We start from the raw sequence: 12,500 nt of genomic DNA, 5'->3' as shown, positions 1-12,500 counted from the left end.
ATCATGCGGGAGCGTGGCAGAGAGAGTGTACTCCTCCCTCACTCCCTCCGTCATAACCGACAGATCCACATCCGCCTCAGGAACGTCGGATTCTAGGAACGGTTTGGAATCAGAAAAACCGTTGGATTCTGGAATTTCGTCAGATTCTGGAACTTCACTGACAGCCACCTCTTCCATCTCCAAAGCCTCAGCCTTGGACTCCTCCAGCCCTGGAGCCAGTTGGGAGTGCACCTCGGTGAAGAGGACCTCCTCATCAGGGCTGGCCAGCGGGGAGATCTCAATGGAGGCCACGGCAGTAGGCGAGACCCCGGTCTGGGATGAGGCCTCCACCTCTGCTTCAGCTTCAGGTTGGCCCTCAGACTTACGATTCTGTTACAGCAGGATGTAGTCATGTCAGATGAATCCACAACAGTGTGAGTGTTTGTGTGTGTGTGCGTGTGTACTGACCTTCTTGATGCTGAACGTGAGAGGGGACACTTTGAAGGAGGAACTCTTTGGGTGGTTGGGTGTCAGGCTCTTCTTCATCTTCTCTCGTTTCTCCTGTGACACAATCTTGTTCATCTTCTTCTCTATATTCGCTTTGGAGAAGGCCCTCTTCAGACTGTCCACCTGCAATACATTGTGCAATACCATGCAGTCAGTACATAGCAGGAAATCTCCTAACCCTTACCCCTAACCTCCGACCCCTGATCTTAAGCTCTGCAATACATCAATAGTCAGCATTGAAAACGCCACACGGCCACAGAACATGACCTTGACCCCTAACCTCTCACCCATAGACTTTGACCCCTAATGCCGGTTTTCTACATCACTCACCTTCTTTAGACTAGAGCGTTTAAACTTATCCGTGCGGGATTTGTCTGTGTGCTCTCCGGCCATCTCGTATACGTCATCTCCCACCTCGTCCAGGTCCGCCTCCAGCCCTACGTCCTCGTCCGAGGATAGGTCAATGGTGTGAAGCCCCTCCTCCGTGGAGCGGTTGGCGTCGATGACGGCGGTGGGCTCCTCCCCCTCCTCAGCTTCACGGGGGAAAGGAACAGTATCCTTGACAAACACACTGGTTGGGATTTCATTCTCCTCCTACAGAGAGAGAGGGAAGAGGGAGGGAGAAGGAGAAGAGGGAGGAAGGTAGACGAGTAGGGAAGGAGAGAAAGAGAATGAGAAGGTGTAAAAAGGAAAGTGTATGATAAGAAGTTAGAGAAAGGAACTCATGAACAGTACGTTCATCATTCAAAACAGATGTGGTGTGTTGCTATCTTTAATTATCTTTATTAATAGCTAATAGTTTAGGAGTGTGTCACATTTATAATACCATTCAAAGGTTCGGGGTCACTTAGAAATGTCCTTGCATCGCTAACACTCCAAACTAACGGTGAGTTGTCATGGTAACACCAGAATAGAACTTGTGATGAGTGGCAGCTTCGTTAAATAGTACCTGCAAAACACCAGTCTCAATGGTCAACAGTGAAGAGGCGACTCTGGGATGCTGGCCTTCTAATCAGAGTTCCTCTGTCCAGTGTCTGTGTTCTTTTGCCCATCTTAATATTTTATTTTTATTGGCCAGACTGAGATATGTCTTTTTCGTTGCAACTCTGCCTAGAAGGCCAGCATCCCGGATCCTGTTGACGTTGAGACTAGTGTTTTGCGGGTATTATTTAATGAAGCTGCCAGTTGAGCACTTGTGTTGCGTCTGTTTCTCAAACTAGACACTCTAATGTACTTGTCCTCTTGCTCAGTTGTGCACCGGGGTCTCGCACATCTCTTTCTATTCTGGTTAGGGCCAGTTTGCGCTGTTCTGTGAAGGGAGTAGTACACAGTGTTGAAAGAGATCTTCAGTTTCTTGGCAATTTCTCGCATTGAATAGCCTTCATTTCTCAGAACAAGAATAGACTGACGAGTTTCAGAAGAACGTTCGTTGTTTCTGGCCATTTTGAGCCATAACAGAACCTTGTGATTTTTTTTACACTACTTATTAGTTTCCACCCAACGCCAATATTATCAAGCCTGTAAGACTGAGTAAGTGGTTAGGTGGTATCTTAAAGGGAAAGTTCCGCTTGTTAAGTTTTTTTCCCATTCTTTTGGGATTGAGGCCAGGAGATTTTTCATTTTAAAATTGTTGTCATTCTAGCTAGAGCGACTTACAGGAGCAAGTAGGGTTAAGTGCCTTGCTGAATGGCACATCTACAGATTTTTCACTGAGTCAGCTCAGGGATTCGAACCAGCGATCTTTCGGTTAAAGATATATACAGTAGCTGGCATTCTGAAGACTCTTTACTCTGGACTGCTTCTGATGTATGAAAACGTTGAAAACCTTCTGTGGTGACGTGTGGTGGTGGGGAACTACATAGGCCTATTAACGTTGAAAACCTTCTGTGGTGACGTGTGGTGGTGGGGAACTACATAGGCCTATTAACGTTGAAAACCTTCTGTGGTGACGTGTGGTGGTGGGGAACTACATCGGCCTATTAACGTTGAAAACCTTCTGTGGTGACGTGTGGTGGTGGGGAACTACATAGGCCTATTAACGTTGAAAACCTTCTGTGGTGACGTGTGGTGGTGGGGAACTACATAGGCCTATTAACGTTGAAAACCTTCTGTGGTGACGTGTGGTGGTGGGGAACTACATAGGCCTATTAACGTTGAAAACCTTCTGTGGTGACGTGTGTTGGTGGGGAACTACATAGGCCTATTAACGTTGAAAACCTTCTGTGGTGACGTGTGTTGGTGGGGAACTACATAGGCCTATTAACGTTGAAAACCTTCTGTGGTGACGTGTGTTGGTGGGGAACTACATAGGCCTATTAACGTTGAAAACCTTCTGTGGTGACGTGTGGTGGTGGGGAACTACATAGGCCTATTAACGTTGAAAACCTTCTGTGGTGACGTGTGGTGGTGGGGAACTACATAGGCCTATTAACGTTGAAAACCTTCTGTGGTGACGTGTGGTGGTGGGGAACTACATAGGCCTATTAACGTTGAAAACCTTCTGTGGTGACGTGTGGTGGTGGGGAACTACATCGGCCTATTAACGTTGAAAACCTTCTGTGGTGACGTGTGGTGGTGGGGAACTACATAGGCCTATTAACGTTGAAAACCTTCTGTGGTGACGTGTGGTGGTGGGGAACTACATAGGCCTATTAACGTTGAAAACCTTCTGTGGTGACGTGTGTTGGTGGGGAACTACATAGGCCTATTAACGTTGAAAACCTTCTGTGGTGACGTGTGTTGGTGGGGAACTACATAGGCCTATTAACGATGAAAACCTTCTGTGGTGACGTGTGTTGGTGGGGAACTACATAGGCCTATTAACGTTGAAAACCTTCTGTGGTGACGTGTGGTGGTGGGGAACTACATAGGCCTATTAACGTTGAAAACCTTCTGTGGTGACGTGTGGTGGTGGGGAACTACATAGGCCTATTAACGTTGAAAACCTTCTGTGGTGACGTGTGGTGGTGGGGAACTACATAGGCCTATTAACGTTGAAAACCTTCTGTGGTGACGTGTGGTGGTGGGGAACTACATAGGCCTATTAACGTTGAAAACCTTCTGTGGTGACGTGTGTTGGTGGGGAACTACATAGGCCTATTAACGTTGAAAACCTTCTGTGGTGACGTGTGTTGGTGGGGAACTACATAGGCCTATTAACGTTGAAAACCTTCTGTGGTGACGTGTGTTGGTGGGGAACTACATAGGCCTATTAACGTTGAAAACCTTCTGTGGTGACGTGTGTTGGTGGGGAACTACATAGGCCTATTAACGTTGAAAACCTTCTGTGGTGACGTGTGTTGGTGGGGAACTACATAGGCCTATTAACGTTGAAAACCTTCTGTGGTGACGTGTGTTGGTGGGGAACTACATAGGCCTATTAACGTTGAAAACCTTCTGTGGTGACGTGTGGTGGTGGGGAACTACATAGGCCTATTAACGTTGAAAACCTTCTGTGGTGACGTGTGTTGGTGGGGAACTACATAGGCCTATTAACGTTGAAAACCTTCTGTGGTGACGTGTGGTGGTGGGGAACTACATAGGCCTATTAACGTTGAAAACCTTCTGTGGTGACGTGTGGTGGTGGGGAACTACATAGGCCTATTAACGTTGAAAACCTTCTGTGGTGACGTGTGGTGGTGGGGAACTACATAGGCCTATTAACGTTGAAAACCTTCTGTGGTGACGTGTGGTGGTGGGGAACTACATAGGCCTATTAACGTTGAAAACCTTCTGTGGTGACGTGTGGTGGTGGGGAACTACATAGGCCTATTAACGTTGAAAACCTTCTGTGGTGACGTGTGGTGGTGGGGAACTACATAGGCCTATTAACGTTGAAAACCTTCTGTGGTGACGTGTGGTGGTGGGGAACTACATAGGCCTATTAACGTTGAAAACCTTCTGTGGTGACGTGTGGTGGTGGGGAACTACATAGGCCTATTAACGTTGAAAACCTTCTGTGGTGACGTGTGGTGGTGGGGAACTACATAGGCCTATTAACGTTGAAAACCTTCTGTGGTGACGTGTGGTGGTGGGGAACTACATAGGCCTATTAACATTGAAAACCTTCTGTGGTGACGTGTGGTGGTGGGGAACTACATAGGCCTATTAACGTTGAAAACCTTCTGTGGTGACGTGTGGTGGTGGGGAACTACATAGGCCTATTAACGTTGAAAACCTTCTGTGGTGACGTGTGGTGGTGGGGAACTACATCGGCCTATTAACGTTGAAAACCTTCTGTGGTGACGTGTGGTGGTGGGGAACTACATAGGCCTATTAACGTTGAAAACCTTCTGTGGTGACGTGTGGTGGTGGGGAACTACATAGGCCTATTAACGTTGAAAACCTTCTGTGGTGACGTGTGGTGGTGGGGAACTACATAGGCCTATTAACGTTGAAAACCTTCTGTGGTGACGTGTGTTGGTGGGGAACTACATAGGCCTATTAACGTTGAAAACCTTCTGTGGTGACGTGTGTTGGTGGGGAACTACATAGGCCTATTAACGTTGAAAACCTTCTGTGGTGACGTGTGTTGGTGGGGAACTACATAGGCCTATTAACGTTGAAAACCTTCTGTGGTGACGTGTGTTGGTGGGGAACTACATAGGCCTATTAACGTTGAAAACCTTCTGTGGTGACGTGTGGTGGTGGGGAACTACATAGGCCTATTAACGTTGAAAACCTTCTGTGGTGACGTGTGGTGGTGGGGAACTACATAGGCCTATTAACGTTGAAAACCTTCTGTGGTGACGTGTGGTGGTGGGGAACTACATAGGCCTATTAACGTTTAAAACCTTCTGTGGTGACGTGTGGTGGTGGGGAACTACATAGGCCTATTAACGTTGAAAACCTCCTGTGGTAACGTGTGGTGGTGGGGAACTACATAGGCCTATTAACGTTGAAAACCTTCTGTGGTGACGTGTGTTGGTGGGGAACTACATAGGCCTATTAACGTTGAAAACCTTCTGTGGTGACGTGTGTTGGTGGGGAACTACATAGGCCTATTAACGTTGAAAACCTTCTGTGGTGACGTGTGTTGGTGGGGAACTACATAGGCCTATTAACGTTGAAAACCTTCTGTGGTGACGTGTGTTGGTGGGGAACTACATAGGCCTATTAACGTTGAAAATCTTCTGTGGTGACGTGTGTTGGTGGGGAACTACATAGGCCTATTAACGTTGAAAACCTTCTGTGGTGACGTGTGTTGGTGGGGAACTACATAGGCCTATTAACGTTGAAAACCTTCTGTGGTGACGTGTGGTGGTGGGGAACTACATAGGCCTATTAACGTTGAAAACCTTCTGTGGTGACGTGTGTTGGTGGGGAACATACATGAGGCCTATTAACGTTGAAAACCTTCTGTGGTGACGTGTGTTGGTGGGGAACTACATAGGCCTATTAACGTTGAAAACCTTCTGTGGTGACGTGTGGTGGTGGGGAACTACATAGGCCTATTAACGTTGAAAACCTTCTGTGGTGACGTGTGTTGGTGGGGAACTACATAGGCCTATTAACGTTGAAAACCTTCTGTGGTGACGTGTGGTGGTGGGGAACTACATAGGCCTATTAACGTTGAAAACCTTCTGTGATGACGTGTGGTGGTGGGGAACTACATAGGCCTATTAACGTTGAAAACCTTCTGTGATGACGTGTGGTGGTGGGGAACTACATAGGCCTATTAACATTGAAAACCTTCTGTGGTGACGTGTGGTGGTGGGGAACTACATAGGCCTATTAACGTTGAAAACCTTCTGTGGTGACGTGTGGTGGTGGGGAACTACATAGGCCTATTAACATTGAAAACCTTCTGTGGTGACGTGTGGTGGTGGGGAACTACATAGGCCTATTAACGTTGAAAACCTTCTGTGGTGACGTGTGTTGGTGGGGAACTACATAGGCCTATTAACATTGAAAACCTTCTGTGATGACGTGTGGTGGTGGGGAACTACATAGGCCTATTAACGTTGAAAACCTTCTGTGGTGACGTGTGGTGGTGGGGAACTACATAGGCCTATTAACGTTGAAAACCTTCTGTGGTGACGTGTGGTGGTGGGGAACTACATAGGCCTATTGAGTTATGGAATCATTGGATTTGTGTAAACGTTATTTCCAAACCATGAACACATACCATCTACATACAGTCACTAATCATTGTTACATTCCTAATGACATTTCACAAAATGGCCGACGCAACACACACACACACACACACACACACACACACACACACACACACACACACACATACACACACACACACACACACACACAGGAAGGATGCACACACAGTGTTGTTGGGCCCAGGCTGGAAACACAGTCCAGCCGTGATGATACGGGTACTGTGGCTGGGGGGGAATGTTCTGCTGGAAACACAGTCCAGCCGTGATGATACGGGTACTGTGGCTGTGGGGGGGGGGATGTTCTGCTGGAAACTTTATCACAAAGATATCATAGCTCTACATTAAAGCAGGACACACACGGTTGCTGGGAGCAATCATAAAGGCAAAGGAATGTCGAAGAAGAGGGGAAGGAAGCCAAGGCAACACACACACAGACACACACAGGGGAGGGAAGGCAAGGCAACACACACACAGACGCACACACACACGCACACAGGGGAAGGAAGCCAAGGCAACACACACACACGCACACAGGGGAAGGAAGCCAAGGCAACACACACACAGACGCTCACACGCACGCACACAGGGGAAAGAAGCCAAGGCGAGGCAGCACTCAGAGTTTCCACCAAATGCTGGACATGGGCCAAACCCTGAGAGGAGGAGAGAGAAGAGGAGGGAGGGAGGGAAGGGAGCGAGGGAAGGAAGGAGAGAGAAAGGAGAGAGAGAAGGAAAGGAGAGAGAAAGGAGAGAGGGAAGGGAGGAGAGAGAAGAGAGAGAGGGAGGGAAAGGAGAGAGGAGGAGAGAGAAGAGGAGAGAGGGAGGGAAAGGAGAGAGAAGGAGAGAGAAGAGGAGAGAGGGAGGGAAAGGAAAGAGGAGAAGAGAGAAGAGGAGAGGGAGGGAAAGGAGAGAGGAGGAGAGAGAAGAGGAGAGAGGGAGGGAGAAGTGAGAAGGGAGAGAGAAGAGGAGAGACACATGCACACGTACGTACACACACACACCCTGGAGAACATCTGTCTTCCTCAGGCACCACAACCCAACCTCAGATAACAAAGTATTATTCTCTACACATTTGACCTTAACAACAATTACTCTGGACGCACGCACGCACATGCATACACACACACACACACGCACGCACGCACGCACGCACACACACATGCAAAATGCAGTAGGGAGTTGTGGAGGAAATGCAACGTCTGTTTTTGCAAGATAAAGTTTGAGGGCTGTGTATTTAATACTCTAATAAAATAGTACAGTTCTGACACACTCCGCAGACTGGACAAGTCTAGCTTGTGAAGTGAGTAATGGTCATGGAATTGACTCTTCACTCTCCTCTGAAAAGGTTTCCAGTACTGTATATATCTCCCACTTCTCTTATACCAGGCCTATACAGTGTGTAGAAAGTTTACAACTCAGAATGTTCCATAATATCTGTGGGTGTAAGTTTGTCCTCGCACACACACACACGCATACACACACACACACACACACACACACACACACACACACACACACTCACACACACACACACACACACACACACACACACACACACACACACACACACACACACACACACACACACACGCAAACTTGCTTCCCCCCTCACCAAGGAATTTCCTGATGAACAAAAAAGGTCCCACTCGGCTCAGAGGAATGCATTCACCTTTAGGCTAGCATTAGCTATGGTACCTTTGGCTTTCTTTAGCTACCCTTAGCTTATTTAGCTACCCTTAGCTTATTTAGCTATCCTTAGCTTATTTAGCTACCCTTAGCTTATTTAGCTACCCTTAGCTTATTTAGCTACCCTTAGCTTATTTATCTTCATTCAGCTACATTTAGCTCTTACCTTTAGATTAATTTAGCTACCTCTAGCTTATTTAGCTTCCCTCAGATGCAGTTAGCTGCTACCCTTAGCTTCATTTAGTTGCTACCCTTAGCTTCACTTAGCTACCCTCATCTTCATTTAGCTACCCTTAGCTTAATTTAGCAACCCTTAGCTTAATTTTGCTACCCTTAGTTTATTTAGCTTTCCTTAGCTACATTTCATTTAGCTGCCTTTAGCTGCTACTCTTAGCCTTACCTTTAGCTGTAACTTGTGTGTTTTAGCTGGCTCCCATAGCTACTGTAAGAGTCTAGGACACTGGAGACACCGGTCAGTGATCTTCAGGTCAGAGAAGTTGGAGCTCTCGGATGATCCCAGAGATTCAGTCTTGGAATTCCAAGTTGGATGACCCTTTTTCCTTGAAGTCCCAGTATTCTTGAATGCACTGATTCAGATGTCGAATATTTCCAAGTCCCAAGTTCCCAGATACACACACCATCAACAATATCTACAACCGATCAATCACTCAACAGTCTGACAGAAGCGAATGATATTAAGTAATAGCATACAGTAGCTTAGCATTATCAGAGTTCTGTCACTGTAATTTAGCTAACTTCAGTTGGAAACCTGTTATTCTTGTGTTACATGTGTCAACACCTACACAAGTCCAAACACGTTATACCAATGAAACACAGACATTCATTTTGCCAATGCAGCTGCCACCAAGATGATAATTACATCAAGAGACATTTCGAGAGTAGGAGAGAGAGAGAGAGAGAGTTTTGCTTTACTCTAGGTTTCCCTGTGCTGCCTATAAGGTGTGGTTCCTCCAGTGAACACATGCATGACAGGCCTGCTACTGCTACCTCACTGTACCAGTCAGAGTCAAGGTACAGTACCTCCTCCCCTAGTTAAGAGGAGTGAGAGAGCCCAGATGTCCGCCTACCTAACAGTGTTTGTGTTAAAGCAGGGTGAGTGTGTGTGTGTGTTGTCATATGTATCAGCATATTATTGCCTTGTGTTATTACCAATGTAATGGATCCATCACATTAATACGACTGGGCCTATGGACTGGAGAGACGTTACTTTTTGAGCACAGAGACACACACACCTACACACGTTAATCTGTCACACATTCCAGTGTCTGGTCCTCAGCACAGATGATAGAAAACAGCTGTTATATGCTCAACACATTGATTGAGTATTGGTTGGTGTGTGTGTGTGTGTGTGTACCAGGAAGATGTGAGCGAAGGAGGAGTAGAGATGGAAAGTACATTCTTTAAAGAAAAGGTTCCAAAAGGGTTCCTTGGCTGTCCCCAATAGGATAACTATTTTTGGTTCCAGGTAGAACTATTTTGGGTTCTATGTAGAACTCTCTGTGTAAAGGGTTCTACGTGGAACTCAAAAGGGTTATTCAAAGTGTTCTCCTATGGGGAGAGCTGAAGAACATTTTTATTAAGTTCTTATCTTTTTATCTCCGAGTGTAGAGAGAGAATAGTGGTCAACAATCCTACTAGCCTTTGAACTACCACTAACACTTAGAAAGAGATCAAGACAGACAGAGAAAGGGAGAGGGGGCGAGAGAGTCCTGCCAAGCTCTCTATCAGCCAGGTCACGAGACCAACACAATGACAGCTTTTGTATCTCACTGTGTGTGGGTGTGTCCATAGCTCTGCTTTGTATGTGCAGATAGTGATAATAATGTACTCTATTACAGAGAGAGAGAGAGAGGGGGGGGGGCAGAAAGAGAGGGAGAGAGAGAGAGAGAGAGCGAGAGAGAGAGCGAGAGAGAGAGAGAAGGGGAGAGAGAGAGAGAGAGAGAGAGAGAGAGAGAGAGAGAGAGAGAGAGAGGGCGAGAGAGAGAGAGAGAGAGAGAGAGAGAGGGATGAAGTTGTGAAACTCTACTGATGGGGCAAACCACATTCCTCGTTCTGCATGGTTAGTAACCACACACACAGTTTCAACCAATCACATCTCTCTCCTAGGAATGACCCCTCAACACATTGTTCACACACACACACACACACACACACACACACACACACACACACACACACACACACACACACACACACACACACACACACACACACACACACACACACACACACACTTGTTTTGTAAAATGTACTAATGAGGTTACAGTATTTCCCTCATGGATTTTAGAACAGACACTGTCCACTATTTCACACACCCCTCTGGTATTTGCCCACACCCAGAGGAATGGGGCTGGGTGCCCCTTAGACTGGCCCATCCAGTGGTCTGTAGAAATGATAATGGACCTACATTCATGCAGTTCATTGACTGTGTCCAGCTCACTGATAATCACCACTGATAATCACCACTGATAATCACCTAAATTAAAGATGGACAGTCAGGGAGCATCAAAATTCCAAAAATGATGTTTAGAGGACAATAACAAATAAAGAATTGACAGTGAGAAAATATAGCACATTTTCAGTGCGGCTCTCCGGACCTTGTTGAAGACCGAATGTGGCACAAACTCCCTCACTCCTCACTTCTGTTAGTGTCTACAAACCTGAACCAAACTCCCTCACTCCTCACTTCTGTTAGTGTCTAGAAACCTGAACCAAACTCCCTCACACCTCACTTCTGTTAGTGTCTACAAACCTGAACCAAACTCCTTCACTCCTGTTAGTGAAATGAGATAGACATAGCCTACAGCGAAAGCAGGCCCAGTTTCCTTTACATTGTCCATCTATCACGTGACTGTAATGGAAAGTCTCTATGTGTTTTGTTGTGTTATGTTGTGTTATCAGAATGACACCCATGAGGATTGAACTACAGAGACCATGGAGAACCAAAACTCTCAGACACCTTTCCCCCGCCTCTCTTTTTCTCCAATCTTTCTTTCTCCTCACGCTCCTCCTCTCTCCCTCTCTTTCTTATTTTCTTCTAGTCTCCTTACAGACACTAGTATTCCCTGGAGGAGATCAGACAGCCTTATTAGGGCATGGGAATAAAAATACAGTATCCTGCTCTCATAACACTACTGCAAAAGGAGACAGAGAGAGAGGGGAGGGGAGGGGGAGAGAGAGGGGGAGAGGGGGAAAGAGAGAGGGAGAGAGGGGGAGATAGAGGGGGAAAGAGAGAGAGGAGGGGAGGGGGGAGAGAGAGGGGGAGAGGGGGAAAGAGAGAGGGAGAGAGAGGGTGAAAGAGAGAGTGGAGGGGAGGGGGGAGAGAGAGGGAGAGAGAGGGAAAGAGAGAGGGAGAGAGAGAGAGGGAGAGAGAGGGGGAGAGAGAGGGAGAAAGAGAGAGAGAGGGAGATGGGGAAGAGAGAGAGAGGGAGAGACAGATGGGGAAGAGAGGGGGAAAGAGAGTGGTGTAGGTAGAGAGAAAAGGAGGAGAGACAGAGAGAAAGAGAGCACTAACTATAATAACTTGAATTTACCAGACTGAGTTTACCAGACTGAGTTTACCAGACTGAGTTTACCAGGCTGAGTTTACCAGACTGAGTTTACCAGACTGAGTTTACCAGACTGAGTTTACTAGACTGAGTTTACTAGACTGAGTTTACTAGACTGAGTTTACTAGACTGAGTTTACCAGGCTGAGTTTACCAGACTGAGTTTACCAGGCTGAGTTTACCAGACTGAGTTTACCAGACTGAGTTTACCAAACTGAGTTTACCAGACTGAGTTTACTAGACTGAGTTTACCAGACTGAGTTTACCAGACTGAGTTTACTAGACTGAGTTTACTAGACTGAGTTTACTAGACTGAGTTTACTAGACTGAGTTTACTAGACTGAGTTTACTAGACTGAGTTTACTAGACTGAGTTTACCAGACTGAGTTTACTAGACTGAGTTTACCAGACTGAGTTTACTAGACTGAGTTTACCAGACTGAGTTTACCAGACTGAGTTTACCAGACTGAGTTTACCAGACTGAGTTTACTAGACTGAGTTTACCAGACTGAGTTTACCAGACTGAGTTTACCAGACTGAGTTTACTAGACTGAGTTTACTAGACTGAGTTTACCAGGCTGAGTTTACCAGACTGAGTTTACTAGACTGAGTTTACCAGACTGAGTTTACCAGACTGAGTTTAC

The 12,500-nt window shown here is 46.5% G+C and overlaps 1 protein-coding gene across 1 annotated transcript in view; it reads right to left on the bottom strand.

The window, feature by feature from the left end:
• The window catches only part of LOC139412813 (caveolae associated protein 2b), a 22,659-nt gene that overhangs the window by 1,746 nt on the left and 8,413 nt on the right, over positions 1 to 12,500 (bottom strand). The window contains exons 3-5 of the mRNA XM_071159539.1: positions 817 to 1,080; positions 448 to 609; positions 1 to 369 (exon numbers count right to left, since the gene is read on the bottom strand). The exon at positions 1 to 369 is cut by the window's left edge and continues 1,746 nt beyond it. Of these exons, the coding sequence (XP_071015640.1) occupies positions 1 to 369; positions 448 to 609; positions 817 to 1,080 (795 nt within the window). The remainder of the gene's footprint in view (positions 370 to 447; positions 610 to 816; positions 1,081 to 12,500) is intronic.

This window comes from Oncorhynchus clarkii, chromosome 7 (genome assembly GCF_045791955.1).
Source record: "Oncorhynchus clarkii lewisi isolate Uvic-CL-2024 chromosome 7, UVic_Ocla_1.0, whole genome shotgun sequence".
In the NCBI taxonomy this organism is placed as follows: Eukaryota; Metazoa; Chordata; class Actinopteri; order Salmoniformes; family Salmonidae; genus Oncorhynchus; species Oncorhynchus clarkii.
Note: the sequence above shows the minus strand (reverse complement) of the source record. Positions and strands in the feature narration are given on the sequence as shown.